The sequence below is a fragment of the Arachis ipaensis genome, chromosome B10 (assembly GCF_000816755.2).
Source record: "Arachis ipaensis cultivar K30076 chromosome B10, Araip1.1, whole genome shotgun sequence".
NCBI classification, from domain to species: domain Eukaryota; kingdom Viridiplantae; phylum Streptophyta; class Magnoliopsida; order Fabales; family Fabaceae; genus Arachis; species Arachis ipaensis.
In genome coordinates, this window is record NC_029794.2 from 30193055 (window position 1) to 30214901 (window position 21847).

At 33.9% G+C, this 21847-nt stretch overlaps 2 protein-coding genes across 2 annotated transcripts in view; both read right to left on the reverse strand.

Annotated features, from left to right (window-relative positions):
* On the reverse strand, positions 12791-13978 carry LOC107620476. Its single transcript, XM_016322626.1, has one exon. The coding sequence runs from the start codon at positions 13976-13978 to the stop codon at positions 12791-12793; it is 1188 nt and encodes a 395-aa protein (XP_016178112.1).
* The window catches only part of LOC107623844 (protein ESKIMO 1), a gene marked incomplete in the record, with an annotated part of 7812 nt that continues 910 nt past the window's right edge, over positions 14946-21847 (reverse strand). Inside the window, 5 exon segments of the mRNA XM_021113418.1 lie at positions 14946-15860; positions 18067-18225; positions 20675-20874; positions 21355-21526; positions 21708-21847. Coding sequence (XP_020969077.1) covers positions 15515-15860; positions 18067-18225; positions 20675-20874; positions 21355-21526; positions 21708-21847 — 1017 coding nt within the window.

Consider the following 21847-nt stretch of genomic DNA (forward strand, 5'->3'; position numbering starts at 1 on the left):
TTTCTAAGAAATAGTTTCATATAATATCATTTTTATTTTTATTTTTAACTATTTTAGTATTTCTCTATTTACATTGAAAGTTTATTTTTCATGCAATAAGAGTCAGTAGTAAAAAAAAAATTAGAGCTAAAGTATAAATAACATTCGAATTGAAATGTAAAGTACAGAATAAATTTCAGTGTTAGCGATTTTTCCTTGTGAATTTTGTAATTGAAAAAAGAAACTAGTGAGAGAGAGAGTGAGAACTAATACCAATAACTAGTAAGCACAGAGAAAAGCCAAAACCAAATCCTAATCAAAATCCTCATTCATTTCTCAGCCATAAAAAATTCAATCTCACTAACTTTCGCGTTGTTGCACACTACACACACTCTTTTACACACTCAATTTAAACTAAGCATTTTTACAAACACAAAGCAGGCATAACGAGTGCGGTATTCAAACAATCAGATGCATTTGCCATCACTCCCCCACAAAGTTTTAGTATGCATTCTTTTCAAGATCTACGCTCCCCTTGCTCAAATCTCCCTCTCTTTCTCTTTCTCTTCCGTCGCCCTTCACAACCGTCTCGGATTATTTTTAAGAAGAGAGAGGGGAAGAAAAAGAGAGAGGAAAAGAGAGGAAGAAGAGAGAGAGAAGGGAAAGCATATGCAAAGAAGTTTAATGAGAGCTTTGAGAACTTGGCAGCACTTATGCATGAGGAGTTACATCAAATTCTAACCAAGGAAAAATAGACGAGGCTCATTGGCCTAAGTCAGGATAGTAAGAAGCTCAATAATGCTTTTCAAATTCAGTAGGAGGCATAATTTATCATTAATTTTCAAATTTTTAGGTCTTTGTTTTAGTTTGTTTTGCAGTTAAAGTTTGTTATATGATTTGTTTTAGATCTAATTTGTTTAGTAGTATTTTTAGGAATTTTAAATTTAAATCAAATTTGATCTAATCCATTAAGATCAAATCTGATTTAAATTAATTATCTTATCTTTTAGTTAGTTTGTTAGGGGGCTATTTAAACACCTTTGGTGAGACCATTTACACAACTTTTGATGAATAAATTTTCAGTTGCTTTAAGCACGTGTTATTGTGTGATTAAGTAAGGTGAGTGATTTGCTTCGCCTGTTGCATGAAGAAGATTGAAGGATCCAACCTAAGGTGATTCTGCATGGTGGTTTCTTCAACTTCATCCCTCTTTTAGGTTGTCAAGGATAAATTCTTTGAAGGTTTAGTAGGAAATCCTTTCCGGTGACCTAAGTTGCTAATAACAACTATCTTAGAGGTCTAATAGAAAAATATTTATCTATCTTTTTATGTTTTCGCTGTGTCTTTGGGGTGTGCCAATATTCTTTTTTTTTTTTTTGTCATTCTTTTCTTAGCTCCTTCCAACCCTTTCATTGGGGTTTTAATGATTCGAATTTATTAAACCCCCTAAATCCCTAATAATTTATTATCAAAGAGGGAGAAAGAGGGGAGGCAGGAAGAGGAAGAGAGAGAATGTAAAAACTAATTTTTTATATGTTCAAATTAGTTTTAACCTATAAATCAGTTTAAATTAATTTTTCAATTAAAATTGGTTTATTTTTATGAGCTGGTGCATTATACTGTAAATTGATTTAAAACCCATTTCTTATGTGATAACATAGTTTAGTTCAGTTTTTAAACCATTTAAAATAGTTTAGTATAATTTCAGTTTAATTTATAAAAAACTTGAACCATAAACACTTCTAGACAAGATAAAGATTGAAAATAATTACCTTCATCATTAGAGCATAATATGTATTAGAGGTTCTCTGACAGATGAGGATTTTTCTAAATTTTTATGCTGAGCATCAATTCTTTAATAATATATAGGAATAGGATTCAACATCTTCTGAAAAAAATTCACAATTAACAAGGATTAAATTATATGTGAAATATATTATATAACATCACGTTTTCAAAATAACATTTAAATAAAATTGTTTTGGAAAGGATACTCTTTTGAACTATACGTCGGTCTCCCACTACTCCGAGGCATCTGACAGCTCGATCCAAAATTGGAGTACCCACGTGAACTCGGATCCAAGCGTGGTACTTGCAAAAAGGACTCCGACGCTCAAGTCAGTGAAGACTTACTTAAGAAAATGAGTATATAATCAGTAGGATGGTGTTGAATGCTCTGCTTCATGTCGTCGGCCCTCACCCTGATTTATAGCTTGATTGAGGCTGAATTAGTCATCGGTTTGAGCCAAGATTTTTGTGGCCGACTTTAGGGCGAAATTTTGGAAAGAAGTTTGTTAGGATAGAGTTGCTAATTTTTTAATGTTAGTGATCATGCCGAGGTATAACCCGGTTCCTCCGATGTGTTAAGGGTACAGTACATAGCTCACAAGCTTGACTTGAAAAACGTAGTTTAGCAAGTTGAGCTTTTTGCTGTGTGGTTATACCTTGGTCGTTTGAATAAGTACCTTAGCCCCCAAGCTCAACGCGCATTGCTGCGGTTTCACGCTTGTTTTTTTTTTCGAATTAACGGAAAAGATGAGTTTTAGTGATACTTTACCTTGTTAATTAGGCTGCAATAAATTTTTGGTTAAAGTGAAATCTGAAACGTTTTGACGCTTGGTTAAGTGGACAGTTATTATTTGAACTACCCACTAACCTAGTGGATTGTAATTATGCTTGATTGCCGTTTTCTTCTTGGGAAAAGTTACAACGCATAATGCAAGTGATTTTCGCTTAAGTGTTGACAATGACTTGTCTTCAAAAGGTTAGTTCTTCTGTTCTACTTGTTCCTATCTTTCTGTTGCTTTTGCCTTTAAAACTGGTTAGGGAAAAAGAAAAGAAAAAAGAGAAAGTAAAAGTGGTTGAAGTAAATAAGGAAAATCCATACCATTGGATGCATGTGGATGTAAAGATTCGTGCTTTGTCTTATTCTGACGCCGAGTCACTTCGTGAGCTCTAAGCTCTGAAGCTTGTAAAAGATGGTTCTGGGGTTAGTATCGAGCTTCTCCTTTGTACTAGCGAGGAGAGAGTTTGTGAAAGACGGGGGGAGTGAGAGTATTTCTATATATACATCCTTTGTTTTACTGAGCTGTTCGTGAGATTCCCTTTCTCAAATTTTGAGTGTAAGGTTTTAACTCTACTTAACTGTGCTCCTTCACAGTTACACCCTAATTCGTGGGCGTTTCTGTGAGCATTTGAATGTCTGATGGAGTTTTCTGCCTCTTTAAATATTTTCTTCTCCTTGTTTCAATCGAAGAGGGTGCGAAAGGGTTTGTGGGTATTTTTGAGTAGCTTTCCTGGATGCTCTATCTTTTTTTTATATAAATCTTCCTTTAAGAACTTCAAGTCCATGTTTGTAAAGGTTCAGTCTTTAGAGACTGAATATCCTTTTTATTTAGATAGTGAGTTGATAGAAAAATATCCTCTGTATTGGTGTCCGGAGCCAATGTAGATTCTTGAGGATGCGGAGAGGAGTGAAAAATATCTATTTTTGGATTTTCTGATAGAAAATTTTGTTGCTGGTGAATGCTTATCTATTCATAAGTTATTGCATTTTGAAAAGGAGAATGATAAAGAGGGATTAAAAGCTTATATAGGTAATGTACGCCTATATGTTTGGTTTGCTGATTTCTGGTTTTATACTTCATTGTTGTTTTCGTCTGTAGGTGGATGAGTACCTCATCTGAATACCTCTAGGTTGCACTCCTTTTTACATAAGAAAAAAGTAAAGGGCGGCAGTGTTTCTAGAGTGGTGAAGGAGGCTGGTGGGGATGCTGCACATTCTACTGCCAAACCTACTGCGTCGTTGAAGAGGAAAAGAGATGAGTCAGATAAGTCTTTGGAGGTTATATCTGAGGGAGATAAGGGTGTTGCAGGGTGTGATAGGTCGGTGTTTGAGAGACAGAAGAAACTTCATGGTTTTATCGAGGGGGTGAATCCACAGTCTCTCTGGAGCGACCAATTTCCAATTGGCGAGCTTGCTGATAAGGTTTTCCATTATCCTGGGGATATACGGCTGACTCGCCGAACTAGTGTGGAAGGGATGGGGAAGTTCATCCAGGTTAGTGACATTTTTGCTTCATTAATTTAGCTTCTGTATATTCATTTTTCATTTGTTAACTTTGTTTTGTAGATTGTGGCTTCACGCTTATTATGTGTTGGCCGAGCAACCGAGTTGTTGGGAGGGGAGCAACAGGCCGCTACAGATAAGGTCGTTGGCTTAGAGCAATCTGTGAAGAAGATAGAGGATATTATTGTTGATGTGACTGCAAAGATGAAACGTGGGAAGGAGGAGATTGTGAAGCTTCAGGATCAAATTCGTCTTCTTTAAGCCGAAATTAAGGAAAATGATAAGACGAAGGGCAAGATGACATCTCGTATTCATAAATTGGAAGAAGAAGGCCTGGAAATGTTTGCCACAGGGTTTGACCGTGTTGTTAGTCAGGTCTCTGTGTTTTCACCCAAGTTTGATGTTGTCCAACTTGATGTGACCAAAATTGTGATTGATGGAAAGCTGGTTGAGGATGAGGCAGGTGAGGAACACGATGAAAATGTTCCTCCCCCCTCTTGAAGAATTCAAATATTATAATTTTTAGGATCTTTAGTTTGAAACTAATAATTTGGTAACCGACTTTGGATCGGCTTATTTTGTGAATTGCTAATCCGCCTTATAATGTCGGTTTGACTTAAAAGTAAAATTGACTTGTGAATGCATGTTTGTGAATATTGTTTTCAACTTGCTTTTTTGTTGTTTTGAATGATTGAATAAATACGTCAATGTAGGAAATAGAAAAAGAAGAAATGAATGCATTTTTATTCATATGGAAAGGACCTTTCAGTTTTGAAAGGTGTGGAGTGGTTGGCCTCGTTAAAACCTATCCGAGTAAAACCCTCCTTAGACCATCTCCAGTAAAAAACTTATTCCAGTCCCTATTTATGGCCCAACTGTCATAAAAAGTAACTCCACATCAACTTTTGCGTCATAAACAGTAAATAGGAACTCAAAGTATCTCTCTCTTCTCCATTAGGAGGAACTAACTTTAGCCCTTGTTGTGGTCCTACTTAATTAATTAATTAAAATACTTAAAATTAATGTAATTAATTTTTTCAATAATATTATTTAAATTTATAAATTTAAAAATAATTCACTATTAAAAGATATTAATATTAAATAAATTCATATATAACAATAATACACAATATATAATTCGGGATTACACTAATTTGTAAAATTACTTAATACAAAAAAAAACATAATTAAGCTCTATAGTTGACGACAAGCATTGTGAAATTACCATATGTGTTCAATCAAGTCTTCTTTCAATTGTCTATGCTGCTGCCTATTTCGAAGTTGGGCATTTCTTTGGAGAAATTGATGGTATGGTGCAAAATCTTCTACTCCCAGCCGAGGTTGTGATAAGCCATTTTCGACATCATCATACTCTAAGCCTTGAGCAAAATTTCCTGCATAAGTGTCTCTTTCATCCTCAACAATCATATTATGCAATATAATACAAGCTCTCATTATGTTGGCAAACTTCTTCTTTTCCCAAAAGCGAGATGGACCACGTATAATTGCAAAGCGTGCTTGCAACACTCCGAATGCTCGCTCCACATCTTTTCTTTGCCCTTCTTGGTATTGTGAAATAACTTGCGTTTCTCTCCTTGTGGCTTTGAGATTGATTTGACAAATATGGCCCATTCAGGATAAATACCATCTGCTAAATAGTATCCCATAGTATAATTATTACTATTAATAGTATAATTTACCTCCGAAGCACGGTTATTTAGAATATCATCGAACACTGGAGAACGATCTAACATGTTGATATCATTATTTGAACAAGAAACTCCAAAGAACGCATGCCATATCCAAAGGTCTGAAGATGCTACAACCTCAAGTACTATGGTTGCAACCCCACGATAACCACTCATGTACATACCTTTCCACGCCTTTGGATAATTTTTCCATTGCCAATGCATGCAGTCAATGCTACCCAACATGCTAGGAAAGCCACGACCCTCCGCCATTTGTAGCAGGCGTCGTACATCATTTGGATTTAGTTTTTGCAAGTATTCATCCTCGAACACTGAAATGACACCTTCAACAAATTTTTCCAAGCATTCAATTGTAGTGCTCTTGCCTATGCGCACATAATCATCAACAGCATTAGCTGCTATGCCATATGCTAACATCTGTATCGCAGCGGTACATTTTTGGAGTGGTGACAAGCCTCTTCTTCCAGTTGCATCAACCCTCTGTTGAAAATACGGATAGACGTTTGAGAGAGCGTCTACTATCCGAAAGAACACATGTCTTCTCATTCAAAATCTCCATTGGAAAATGTCAGCATTATACACCAGTTCATCTGCAAAGTAATCTTGGAAAAGGCGATCATGTCCTGCTTCTCAATCTCTGTTGATCCATCTACGAGGAGTTGGGATAGAGCTTCTATTGATATCTTCTTCTTCTGAATCTTCGAGTAAACACTCATCGATCCAATTATCTATGAGTGTGTTATCTTGCCGTCTTCTTTTGTCATACAAAGCCTCATTAAACATATCATCAAAATTTCTAGCCATATGTAGAAATGTAATTTTTAGTTCTCTTTCGAGGTGAGAAACAAGAGTTGAAGTGGAGTTGCAGAGTCATTGATAGTTGATATTTATATGTTTATCTGCAATAAGTACCTACTCCTCAACCGCTAGTTTTACAACGGCTACTTAACGAGTAGTTTTGCAACGGCTAGTTTTGCAACGACTACTTAACGACAAGTTTTTTTTTTCTAAATTTAAAACGGCTAGTTTTGCAACGGTCACTTTCATGAACAATAATGGCACAATAATATTGACTAATTTAAAAAGTTACATCAGAAATAAATAAAACAGACTACATCACATACCAGTAATACGCAATAAAAATAAGAACATACTACATAACTCTACGAATACAAGGAACCATTAAGTAAACCACTTAGCGATTATTTTTTCACATGCAATCTCATGAAGAGCTCGTCGTTTTTCACTCATTGTAGATGTGTTAGCATTAAGTATTTGCATATCGATTTTTTTCCCTTTCCTTAGCCATCCTTTCCATTTCCCTTTCTTTTGCATTTATCTCCATTTCTTTAATATACCTCTGAGTTTGTAATTCTTGTTCTTTCATTGCCGCTTGAATTTGTAACTCCTTCTATTTGATTGCCATAATCTTTGCTCTATATTCCCTCTCCTCTTCTCTTTCTTTTTCCCTATCCATTAGTTCATTTTCTCTAACATTCTTAATATCTTCCATGAGAGATAATTTTTTAACAACCGATGATTTCTTTTCGCTAAAATCTTTAGACATTTGTGCTTTTTTCTTACCTTTTCGCTTGCTCTTCTTTGATCCTTGTGGGCAAACGGGAGAGTCCACACCGGGTTCGTCAGCCAACGGTGTTTCTGGGTTTGATGAGGATGAGTATGCTCTAGTTGTATTAACTTTGGTTCTCTTTGAGCCGCCACTCTGTGTAGGTAGTTGGCTTCTCCATTTTGCTCTAAACGAAGCATGTTCCAATGCCTCTCAAAAGTAAATTTTTTACCATAATTTGTGGAATAAAGTTTATAGGCCAACTCCTTTATATCATCAACGTTCGAACCACTCCTTATGTTTCGACTAGCTTGATCGTAGCAACCAGCAAATTGTGCAGCAGCCTTGTTGATCTTATACCATCGTTTCTTACATGCAACTACCCCCTTGTCATGTCGGAGCAAAATTCTTCATAATAGCTGTGAATTTGACTCCAAAATATTTTTCCCTTTTGATCGGTACCAACTATAGGGTCAGTTGAAATATTTAACCATGCACTGATCAGCATCTCATCCTCTTTCCAATGCCAGTGTTGAATACTATCTTGCCTCCGATCTTCAATATCATCATCATTGAGGTGATAGCATCTAATCCACGAGGGTTGGCAAAATCTGAATATTACGAATTTGGATTAGATTGTATAGGAGTCTGAGAGGATGGGTTAGAAGAGCCACCAACATCAGATGAGTTATGTCTTGATGCACTTAATTGAGTTGGAAATGGCAAGGAAGTTGGAGTAACATTTTCGATAGAGGGGTTAAATATGGATGAAAATAGAAAATGTGGTGTTTGTAAATTTTGATTTTGCGATTGGAATATAGGAAATTGATTATTATAAGGAGCTTGAAAATTGAAAATAGAAAGATTTTGTGGATTTGGATTTTGAAATGTATTCGGTAGTGTGAAGTTTGGATTTGGAACTTGAAAGTTTGAGGTTCGAGATTGTTGGGTATTTGGAATTTAAGAAAAATTTTGTAAGTAATTGAAAAAAGAGTTGAGTTGGTTTGGATCCATTTTTTTAAACAAAAAATAATATCAGCAGAACCTTAATTTCGTAAACTTGGAAGAAGATGAAGAAGAGTAGTAGAAAGTGTGAGAATAGAAGTGTATCTAAGTGGTATATATAGAGTAATAAAATATTAATTTATTAATAATAATGATAACATAGTAATGGCTAGTTTGCAATGGCTAATTTTGTAACAGCTAGTTTTGTAACAGCTAATTTTAATAATGTGGTTAGTATTTTAAATTTTAAAAATAAAAATAACCAACCCAACCAACAATTATTTTGGAAGGTGTAAAAATTAAATTTATTTTTTAATGTAAATAAATTAATTAATTATAATTTAATATAACAATATAAATAATATTCAATATTAATTATGACATAAATAATTAATATAAATTATTATTTAAATAAAAATATAATTATTTAATATAATTATTTATTATAATTATTACTAAATTAATTATAATTTAATTATTTAATATAATTATTTATTATAATATAATTATTTGTTTAAATAATAACTTGCCATTTGGCAAGTTATTATTGGTTATCCCAAGTCCCTATTCAGAGAGACTCATTTCACTTGAAAATCGTGTGAGGACCCTTCTCCACTTCCCTTCAACGGTTGGGAACTCTGTCAAAAAAAGTGTTATTGGAACTGAAGCGTTGGAGTTGCTCTTAGGAAAAATCCTCGTGATTAGGAAAAAGAGCACCTGGTCACTTCATCTTGTTTTCAAGGAGAAGTTAACAATAATAAATCTTCAGAGATGAAATGTTCCACGTGTTGGGTAGGGCCGTTCCATCCAGTGTTTCAAGACAATAGGCTCATTTTCCAACAACTTTTGAGATTCGAAAGGGACCCTCCCAAGTAGCAGCTAATTTCCTATGCCCTGGGGGTTTTCAAACTTCCTCTATTTGCCTTAACACCAAGTCTCCTTGTTTTAGTGTTCTCGGTCGCACTTTCTTATTATATTGTCTTTGCATAGCCAATTGCGTAGATCTCTGTCTGAGTTCGGTTAGGCTTCGTTCTTTGTTTATTGTGTCAAGCTTGGCCGATCTAGCTTCTATATTAGCGCTTTCGTCAAAGTATTCAGTTCGAGTTGAACCCTGATCGACTTCTATGGGAATCATGCAGTCCGTGCCGTACACTAATCGGAATAGAATTTCTTTTGTTGTGGATTGTGGTGTTGTGTTATAGCTCCACAATATTTCTAGTATGAGTTCGGCCCAACGTCCCTTAACATCTGTTAATTTTTTTTCTTTAAGGCCTTATCCAACGTTATTTTCGCAAGTGGATGTGCTTCTATCCATTTTGTAAAGTAATCAATAGCTACAAATAGGAATTTTACCTGTCCTGGTGATACCGGAAATTGTTCGAGAATGTCTATTCCCCATTTGTGAAAAGGCCAAGTGACATCCGAAGTATGCAACAATTCGGCCGGGCTATGAATGAGTGGTGCGCATTTTCGACATGCATCACACTTTTGTACCTCATTTCTGCAGTCTTCACGTAGCGTCGGCCAGTAGTATCATGCGCATAAAATTTTCGTGGCAAAGCTCCGACCTCCTGCATGGTGGCTGCAAATGCCGTCATGAACCTCGGCAATGGCAGCTTCTGCTTCGGTTTGGCCGAGACATTTAAGTAACGGTCGGGAGAACCCTCGTTTGTATAGGTCATCTCCAATTACAGTGTAACTGCTTGCTTTGTGCCTGAAACACCTCGGATTTTCATTTTCTGGTATTTCTTCAATTCTTAGATAGTGAATGAATGGGCTTCGCCAGTCCTCTTCCTGTGACACACTTAAAAAAGATTTGACATCTAAACTCGGTTCTGTTAGTGTAAGATGGGACAATATTTCTGATGAACCAGTTACTCTGTATGTAGCTAGCTTAGATAAAATATCGGCCCTACAGTTTTTTTCTCTAGGTATATGGGTTATTTCAAAATTTCTAAAATGGTGTATCATATTTTGTGCCGAATTTAAATATTTTTCTAGGAGTGGATCTTGCACCTAAAAATGACCAATTACCTGTTGTACCACAAGGAGAGAGTCACAATATACTTTCAGGTTTTTTACTTCTATTTTCTTTGCTAGCCTTAAGTCTGCCAGCAGTGCCTCATATTCGGCTTGATTATTGGTTGCTTGAAAAAGAAATTTGATTGACTGTTCGGCATGTACTCCAGCATTGTCTTTTAACAAGATCCTGACCCCACATCCGCTTTCATTCGATGCGCCATCTACATATAGTTCCCATTCTGTGACTGTTCCTTCTGTATTGGCGAATTTTGAAATGAAGTCAGCCAACGCTTGGGCCTTAGGAAATCCTCGTGATTGATATGAGATGTCAAATTCTGAGAGTTCTATTGACCATTTTGTGAGCTGTCCTATAAGATCTGGCTTTGATAATATTTGACGTAGGGTCCGACCAGTCTGAACTATTATTCGGTGTGTCTGGAAATAGTGTCGTAGGCGCTAAGCTATGACGATAAGTCCAAATGCTAGTTTTTCTATCGTCGGGTATCTTGTTTCGGCATTTTACAGTACCTTGCTCACAAAATACATTGGGTGTTATTCTTTTCCTGTTTCTGTTACAAGCATGGAGCTAACCGTGTTAGTTGAAATTGAAAGGAATAAGTAAAGGGGTTTACCTTGTTGGGGCTTCTGAAGTATGGGTGGTGAACCTAGGAGGTTTTTGAATTTGATAAAGGCTTTTTCACATTCATCTGTTCAGACAAAATTCTCGGACTTTCTGAGGGTGTTGAAGAAGTGATATGACTTGGCAGCTGCTGTGGGCAAGAATCGGGATAGGGCCACTAGGCAACCTGTGAGCTGCTGCACTTCCTTGATAGACCGAGCTAATTGCATGTTTATCATGGCCTAACATTTGTCAGGGTTGGCTTCTATCCCCCTGTTTGTTAATGAGAATCCGAGAAATTTTCCTCCATGTACTCCGAATGCACATTTATCTGGGTTTAACCTCATGTTGTACATTTCCAGTTGTTGGAAAATCTCATTAAGGTCAACTTTATGCTGTTGAACCGAGCTTGATTTGACTACCATATCATCAACATATATTTTGATGTTTCTGGCAATCTGATATTTGAAGACCTTGTCCATTAATCGCTGATAGGTAGCTCCTGCATTTTTCAATCCAAAAGGCATGACTTTATAGGAAAAATTACCTTGGTCAGTTACGAATGCTGTTTTTTCTTCGTCGTCAAAGTGCATTAATATTTGATTGTAACTAGAATAGGCATCCATGAAACTGAGCACTTGGAACCCTGAGGTTTCGTCTATGAGTTTGTCAATATTTGACAGTGGGTAAGAGTCTTTTGGACAAGCTTTGTTTAGATCTGTAAAATCCACGCACATATGCCATTTTTCCGAGCTCTTTCTTACCATTACTACGTTTGCTAGCCACGACGAGAAGTGAAGTTCTGTGATAAAACCTGCATCAATTAACTTTGTGTTTCTGCCATTGCTGCATTTCTTCTCTCCGTACCCAAGTTTTGTTTCTTTTGTATTATGGGTCGAACATTAGGGTTGACCGCTAGCTTGTGGCATATGAAGTTCGGATCACATCCTGGCACGTCTGCAGGTTTCCATGCAAAGAGGTCGGAATTTGATCCTAATATTTCAATCAAATCTTGTTTTGTTCCTGCAGAGAAAACAAAACCAATGTTAGTACATTGGTCGGCTTTCCCTAGTTGTACCTTTTCATGGTCATCTGTTGGGGCTGGACGACTGTTATTGCTCCTTGGATCCAACTCAGCCAATGTTGGGATGCTCTCCAAGTTGTAAACCGAATTGACCCTTGGGATAATCTCCTTTGGGATGGTTTTCAAACCTGCATTATAGCATTGTCTAGCTTCTTTGTGATCGGCATGCACCGTTGCCACTATATTGTCCTGCACAGAAAACTTAACACAGAGGTGAACCGTAGAGACAATAGCTCCAAAAGAGTTAAAGGTCGGACGTCCCAAAATAATATTGTAAGGGCTAGTATAATCAACTACTAAAAATTGAATATCTAGGGATTTTGAGTTCGGAGACTCTCCTAGCATCATTCTTAACCATACATAACCTAATACGGGGACGCTCTCTCCGAGAACCCTACTAATTCTCCATTTGTGGGTTGCAGTGCTTTGTCGTTGAATTGCATCTTCTTGAATGTGAAGTAGAATAATACGTCGGCACTGTTCCCTGGATTGAGTAGCACCTTTTTAACTATTAGCTCCCCCGTTTGGGTTGAGATTACCACCAGATCGTCCAAGTTAGGGCACTACGATTTGAAGTCAGATGCGCTGAAAGCAATTTGGGCAGCTAGGGCCGAGGTGTGGGTCTCTTGACGAGATCCTTCCATTGTCATCATGGCTCAGTAGCTTCTCATCCTGAAAAACCACTTGAAATATAATTTATTCTTCCTTTAGAAGCAGTAGTTTCAACTGGTCCATGCTAAGCTCCTTTTTCCTTATGATCAGAGTTATAGCTCGGTTTGTCAGTGTCTTTGGTTGCTTCCTTCTGGCTTCTGGAAGTGACATATTTATCTACTAGGCCTTGTCTTGCTAGTCTCTCCAACAAGTCTTTGGCTACTATGCATTCGTCAGTGGTATGGCCATACTTCTGGTGAAATGCGCAATGTTTGCTTTTGTCTACATACTTTTGATCTTGATATATGCTTGCTTTTTTCGGTGGTTTTATTAATTTGTTGTGTAGTATTTCTTTGATGATGTCCTCTTTTTTGGTGTTGAACTTGGTGTATGAATCAAACTTTGGTGTCAACTTGAAAGGCTTTTTGAAATCCTTGCTTTGAGACCTGGGAAGTTTCTCCTCTTCCTTTCGAGATGATGGTCTTTCATTTCTCCAAGTTTCACATAATTCTTCAATTTCAATTTTTCCATTTTCTTTGTCCCTAAATTCTTCCAATGTCTTCGACTTTGCAACTGCTATTACTTCCTGGAATTTTCCAGGTCGGAGGCCACTCTTTATTGCATGTAGCTGTACCTCTGGATTGAGGTCTGGGATTTCCATGGCCACTATTGTGAAGCGCGTCATGTAGTCTTTTAGACTCTCGTATTGTCCTTGCTTGATCGTACTGAGATAGTCTGAATCTCGCACGTAGATTTTGGATGCTGCGAAGTGGTTTATGAACAATTTGGCAAATTCGTCGAAGCTGGATATCGAACCTACAGGTAAATTACAAAACCATAATAAAGCAGCTCCATCTAAAAAAGTGGGGAAAGATCGGCACAAGATGGAATCGGATTCACTATTGAGAAACATCATATATTCGAATTTTGTGACATGAACTTTAGGATCTCCGATCTCCTTGTACGGTGTCAAAGTCATTAGGAGTGTAAAATTCTTAGGCATTTTAAAATTCACTATTTCTTTAGAAAAAGGGCCAGTCCGTCGTCTTTCTATTTTGGGAGGTATTTCTCCTGTTTTCACGTTCGAATCTGATTGGTGTTCCTCGTGGAGGTTGTTATTGACTTTTTTATTATCGTTCTTTTCTTTGCCGTTGTTCTGCATTGCTGCTAACAGTTCGGCCATTTGTTGGTTTTCTGCCTGTAGAGCAGCATTGGCAGCCAAGAGTTCGCCATTGATTGGGTTGACTTGCGGAGTTAATGAATGATCCGTCATAGTTTGGCTTCTGCAAAGAAAAGAAGATACAAGTCGAATCTAGTAGTGTTAGATCAAAATTAAAAATCGAGGCGGGGCCCCACGGTGGGCGCCAAATATTCTGGAAAGGATACTCTTTCTGAACTATACATCGGTCTCTCACTACTCCGAGGCGTCTGACAGCTCGATCTAAAATTGGAGTACCCTCGTAAACTCGGACCTAAGCGTGGTACCTGCAAAAAGGACTCCGACGCTCAAGTCATTGAAGAATCACTTAAGAAAATGAGTATATAATTAGTAGGATGGTGTTGAATGCTTTGCCCCATGCCGTCGGCCCTCACCCTGATTTATAGTTTGATTGAGGCTGAATTAGTCGTCGGTTTCAGCCGAGATCTTTGTGACCGACTTTAAGGCGAGATTTTGAGAAAGAAGTTTGTTAGGATAGAGTTGCTAATTTTTTAATATTAGTGATCGTACCAAGATATAATCCAATTCCTCTAATGTGTTAGGAGTATAGTACAAAAATAAATGTGAAATAAAATAATTTTGCATTTATGCTGTACTATTTTAATAAATCCTTTTCATCATCGTTTATATTTTCTAATAATTAAAACACGTAAAAACTAATGATATACCAAATTATTCATATTAGTGTATAAATTCATTTTTTGCATTAACATTTATACCAGTTAATTTCTTTATTTTAAAGTATTAAAATGTTAATATAAAAGATAGTTATTTTTACTGTCATGACAATATATAATTAGATGTATATATAGAATTGCTTTTATTGTATCAACATTAAATTATATATAACTTCTCTAAAAACAAATATTGATGATAAACATTATTATTTTATTAGTTCAAACTTGTATTAACTAGTCAATCGAGATTTATGTATGGATTTTCATAGAAGAGTAGTTAGAGTTGGTCAATACCCAATAGATGAGCAAAAAAAAACTAATATAATGTACATAAAACATTATCATGTGATTAATCACTTTATTGTCTTCAATAAGCACTTCATTATTGTACAATTGTGGTGCTTGGCCTTCTTCCGACTCAACCCAACACAGCCAAAGAAACATGAGGAGTAAAAAAAAAATTGCAAATACCCCATGTTCCTAAATCTGAACCTATAAGTCTATAATAGCAGAAAGATAATTAAAAGAAACAAAATGTCCCAATCAAGGAAAATCACATGAACACTTACAGAGATGAGATCAGAGGCGTTGGTTGAAGGATTTTTCTATTTTTTTTCTTTTTTCAGTTTTGTTTTTGGATGTGTGTGAAACCAGAGCATTAATAACAATTATGTGGGAAAAAAAAAACTTTGAAAATATCTATACATTGTAAAAGAAGATATTTTTGAAACATCCAAATCTTTGTCCGATTACTTAACGGTCGCATTTGAATCACATCCAAGTAAAAAAGTTGAAAGTTTAATCATCAGTTAAAACTAAGGATGATTAAACTCTTTCTTTTTTGCTTTATCTATTTTTTTACTTTAGAGAATCCTTTTTAGTCGTTGAATTTGGATGTTGATTTTGTTGTATGTCAAGATATCGAGATAATACGCGTGTAAAGGAACTCGTTCCACGTGTCGGGCAGGCCGGGCAGGCACCAATGAATACAATCAGCAAAAGTGGCAGGGTTAGCTTGTTGCTCTGCAGTTAACAACTTTCCTTGGCGTATGGTGTAAATTGATGTATGTGCATCTTTTCTGAACTCAGATAATGTTGTTATGTTAATGAAGTTCACTGGCACCTTCATAGATTGTGTTACATTGTTGGCAATCACAAAAAGCCTTCGATCGGTTCCAACTTGTGGGCTTGATGTGTTAAGAATTGGTGTTGTTTCTTTAGCACATTTTGTGCCATCTGGGTTGTTCCAATCACCACTCCTTCAATAAATAATAATATAAAATCAAAATGGGTTAATTAGTTTATTAGGAGTTTACTTAAAGATCTTACATTTGTATTTAGTTATTCACTCAATTTTGTCATCTACAGTGCCAACATGATACACTTATTAGATGAGAGATTGGGTTTATAAAAAAAAGACCATGTATATATATACCAAAAATTAATCACTAAATTAGTTATCATATATTTGTGTATAAATAAATAAATAAATAGTTTAATTTATTTTTTAATGTATATTTTATATTTTAATATATATTTTATATTAATAATTAATTTTAGCGACTGATTTTGATGTACATATAATATAATATTTTTTTGTAACTTTTTTTTTATCACTCATGAGGAATGAAGATTAAATTCTTAAGCTATGTATAATTAGTTAGATAAAAAAAAATGTTTTTTTTTTCTTGGACAATTATTGAAAGTTATCTCAACAACCTTTAGTTTGTCATTTTTGTTTGATAGTTTTTATGTTTAAAAAAATAAATAGACAAAAACACACATGAAAGAATTTGAGTAAATAAAAGTGCATATTAAAATTTATAAATATTAAAGTACACTAAAAAAAATTAGTTTTGGTGGACAAAAATATATTTTAGAGATTAGAAAAATTTACTAACGACGTAATATTTTTGTTCATAAAAAATAATTTTTTGGATATACTTTGATATTTATGAGTTTTTTTTTATATATTTTTGTCCATCTTAAATTCTTTTACGCGTAATTTTGTTTATTTATTCTTTAAAAAGCTTTAAAATGTGAAAGATAAAATAAAGTAAAAAAAATGGAACTCGCACCATTTTTCCTCCCACAAACAATTAGTAGACAACTTTCGAATTGTACATATAGTGATATAGCATTGCCCATTAAAAAAAATATATCAGACATGACTTTTCCATATAAAAATTCATTACAAACGCAAAAATTCTCATTCTATTTAATTTAGGAGGGGTGTTAGGGGCAGTAACATTTATATTTTGTAATTAATTAATCATTAATAATATATTTTTTTTTTTTTGGTGACTTCATTAATAATATTTTTAATAGTGTGAGATTAAATTCAATAATATAAAATTATTCAATTTTCTTAATTAAATGCTGGCTAACTTTTTAAAAAGTCCTAAACTTCTTCTTAATTTATATATGCCCTTAAAAAAACCAAACATACCCTAAAATTTGTAGTAAATAAACAATAAGTAGAATTTGTAGACACAACGAAATACTATAGTGGCTGCCCAACCAAACTAACCAGAGATCCAAAAGCAAAAACACTAACCAAGTAATAATAAAATAAGATGACAGTTAGGGTGGTCTCACCTAATGAGTTAACAAATATTATATTATATATGGCATGTGAGAGTTACACTATCCTCATGGGAGATTGCAGGTTAAGATCCTTTTACCTTTAGTGCCAGCTAGCACATTGGTATTTAATTTAATTTGTTAATACCTAATAAGCACTTCAAAAGGATAAACTTTGGTATCGTATGTTGGGGGAGAACAAATAAAATACCCCACCGAAGGTGATGAAAAAGAAGGAAAAGAAAAAAAAGAACAGAGAACAAAGGCAAGTAATTGCAGTGGGTACTCAAAAGAATTGCATTTTGATTGTTGACCCCTATAATCACCTTTTATATATAATCTATACATATTATATATAATACAGTTTCCCTTTTATAATGGTCATCTTTTCTTTTCTTTTTTTCCTATTATTTTTCATACTTATACTAATATATTATTATAGTTATTAAATCTGATCAGATTGGATGTGAGTGAGTTGATTCGATTAATCGGGTGAACTATATCTATACAAAATTTTAAATCTATATATATTTATATATTATCATAATAAATTGAAGGTTTGACGGGTATAGCATGTTCGACAAAATGCTAGTAGCAGTAATGATGATCATGATAAGAGATAAACTATTAAAAAATAAACAAAAAAAAAATTCAAAAGAAGAAAAGGATAAAATTGTGTCACCGATTTCTGTCAACCGCCACAAACAAAATGAGTTGAGTAATAATTTTTCTCTCAAAACGTTTAATATTTTCAGGAGAATTTTTGTTATTTCCTTGTTTTGAAATTTTTTATTGGTGCCAAAACATTTCAGGTGTTATTTTAGTAGCTTATCAAAAAATAAATTTAAAAGAGAAAATTGAGAATTGAGCATATTGATTTACCTTATGTGAAGAGGGGACATGCTGTTGAAGAAAACTTTGGTTCGATTTGGATCAATGTTGTCCTCCACCCATTTTGACCATGTCTTTAAGACTCTTCTATATGCAATTGGCCTTGCAACTTCATCATACTCCGTTGACCCTTCATCAAACGACCCTCGTCTTTTGCATTATCACCAACATGCCAAACACAAAATCCAATTCACAGATTGCTTCAAACATAAATAAGGAAATAACTGACTATTTAAATATTAGTAATACCCTTCGAACATATTAGTAATGAGAGAAATAGTATAAAGAAGGACTATATTATTGTAATCAGAAAGAAAAAATAGATCAATTGGATAAACTTTAGTTTATTAGGAGTTTTATTCTCTTTCACTTGAAATTAAATAAAGAAAATTGTGTTTTGTTAATTCATTTAATTTCTTTCATTATAGTCAATCATCAATATCTTCTTCAACTTCAGTTCATACAATTAATTTTACACATTTTTTTTTTAATTTTTATCTTTTTAATGCTAACATACTGTGTTAAATTTGATGAAGAATTAACAATATATTATTGATGATGACTAAACATTATTATTAGATTAAAATTTTAATTATGTATGTAATTAATTTATTAAGTGTGCAGAAAATTAAACTAATCAAACTGATCCATTAACAAGCAAACAAAGCCCACAATAATTCAGATCCATAAACTTTAAGAAAATAAGTGGTTGAATATAATTCACACTATTTTTATAAGCTCAATTGATGGTCCAAATCTATTCACTTGAATTGGTGGTTAGCTAAGTAATAAAACTCAAATTACATAAGAATCAAACTACACACTACTCAACTAAATTCTCTTTTTTCTCTCTTCTCTCTTTTTCATTATCCACGTGAAATTACAGAAGCAAAGCAAGAAAAGAGAAAAAATTCTTATTAGGACTTAATCAAAGAACAAAATGTGTGTTACCAAATCTAAACAAGAAAAGAAAGTTAAAGAAGCTAGGCTAAAAACAAAGATCATATCTAAAGCTTCATCATAGAATTTTTCTTTTTTTGTGCAGCATTGAATCTTGTGAAAGAAAACTTCCTCTTTGCATATACCGAATTGAAAAGCTCAAGAATTTGAGGGTTATGGAGCTTTGCAAGAATCAACGGACAAGAAAGCTACTTGGAATCAAAGCACAAATGAAGACCTCAGATTTTTGAAACAATATGAAAAAAGATGAGAGAGAAGATAGAAAGTATGGATGTATATTCTCTTCCATCACTTCTGCGCAGCTGATGCTACTACTGATTTTTGGGGAAAAAAAATCAAATGTATTGAAACAAAGTTTTAAACTTTGAAAGCTTTACTCATCTATTAAAGGGGTAAATGACCAAGGATTGGATCAAGGAGTGAGAACAAAAAGTTTAGGTTCTCATAGCTTATAGAGCTATTCATTCTTCTCTTTTATGATTCTCTATTGAATATTCCGTTTTCTCAATTTAATCTTTCTTTGTTTCAATGGTAAAAGGCATTTACTGTGAGGAATGTAAGAAAAAATCATTGAGTGAAAAAAGGAAGAGAGAGTTAGACTTGGAGAAAAGTCTATGTTTATTTCCTAGTTAAATTTGGCTTAGCTAGAAGTTGGATTTGTCCCAAATAAGATTAGATTGGATTAAATCCTTGAAAAATTGGTGAATGTAATCTTATTTAAAGATAGTGAAATTCTATTATTGTTGTGATGGAGACTGGATGTAAGCTACATTGCATTGAGTAGTTGAATCTGGCTGTGTCACTTCTCATTCTCTTTTTTGTTTTTGGTTTTATACTTTAGGAGACAAAATAAAATAATCTTTTACTTATTCTATCCAGCTAGACTTCACAGCTATATACCTTGTAAATAGTTCTGTTTTGACTTCTTCTTTAATAAGAAATAAAATAAAAATATCTCTTACTTTTTATCTGAAATAACTCTACAAAATCTATAAGTTTCATCTAATTTTAAGATTACTCAAATAAAATTAAAAAAGACTTAAATTCAACTTCTCTTTCTTTAAATCTCTGATATCCATCACACTAATTAAAATATTACTCGCCACTGTTGTTACTCATAACTGCCACCTTAGTAAAATTAATTCATTAAAAAAATTAATTTTATTTTCGAGAATAAATATATTTTTCACCGTCATTTGATAAATTTCTTCATTAGATTATTAATTATTTAACTAATAGATAAAAAAAATAAAAAATTATTTTCACTAATTTTAGCACTACATAATTAAATTTCTATCTATAATATAAAATGTAATAAGATGAAATATATCCAAACACAATAATGTGTCCAAATATATTGATGTTATTGACTTATTGTGTCCGATTCTATTAGTTTCTAGAGTTTATACTTTCAACTAATTAATCACATTTTATAAAGTTTGAATTCATTTTATATTGATGTGATAAGCAATTAGCAAATAAATGACTAATTTACTAAATGACAATGTAAAAGAATTTAGGCTGTTATTAGTATATATTTAAATTAGACCCTGATTTTTAAATCTTCCAATTCAATTATATAATGACATTATTAATTAATTAGGAGAGAGAGAGCATAGAGTATTGTTATGGTGCTTACAAGACTTTCATAGTTGGTGTGTTCATCCACCATATGTAAGTGTTAAAAACAAGGTAGTCCACATTCTTCCAATTGGCACCATGCTTCTCAATTGATTCAGGCATGATGATTCGGTTCAATATGCTATGCATCTTTGGATCATCTGAGTTTGACTCTACAATGAACGGAGCCCAGTAGAACTCCACCGTTGCATTATAATCCTGCACACACACAGTAATAGCTACATTATTGTGATAAGGTCCACTGGTCCACCAACATGATAAGGTCACAATATTCCAAAGCCAGAGCATGCATACAATTTTGTAATCCAGCAAAATTAATTCATTATTGTCCCACCATTAACATTTGACATGCATTACATAAAAATATGATTCTAAATTTTTCTTCACAAAAAATCATTATGTCAAATAAATGAATAATATATAGCGATAAAACTGGCCTTCTATGTTTTTCTTATAAAAAATCTTCAATAATATTAGATGTACATTAAAATGCGTTAAACTAAATATATATTTAGAGTTTTAATTTTATTTTTTATTATTTTTTTTATATTTATTTTTTGTTCCACTTATAAAATTAATAATGAGAGATTATATTTTATTTTTTATCCATTTTTGGAGTATTGATTATTGATAATTATGTTAAAATGAGTGAGTAGAGCAAAGACCAAAGAGTCAAACCTGGAGTTTGAAGACAGAAATGGAGCCAGTCTTGTTCAAGGTCTTTTTGCCATGAGGAACAGCAGACTGGACCAAACAAATCATTGATTCCCACTGGTTCCTGTTCAATGAGTCTCCAACAAACATGAGCCTCTTCCCTCTAAGCTTCTCAAGCAAAACTCTCGCCTTAAACCTTAATACACAATAATTTCACACACAAAAACACAATTATTAGTTGATCCACAATAACCGTCTGGTTCAATTCGCAGAATGTTTTTGCACGTCCCTAGAATAATAGTTCAGATTCTAGGAATATAAAAACATTCTGCTAATGAAGGAATTGAATTAATTAAGTGGTTGTGTATTATTGTTACTTGGGCAAAGAGCAATCTCTGGGTTGCCATCTCCAACTCTGATACATGGAATCAGGTCTTCCGTTCTTGATGCAGGTAACTTGTTGAGTGAGAAACTCGCATTGTTCTTCTTTATACAAAGGGTGACTCACGTTATCGAA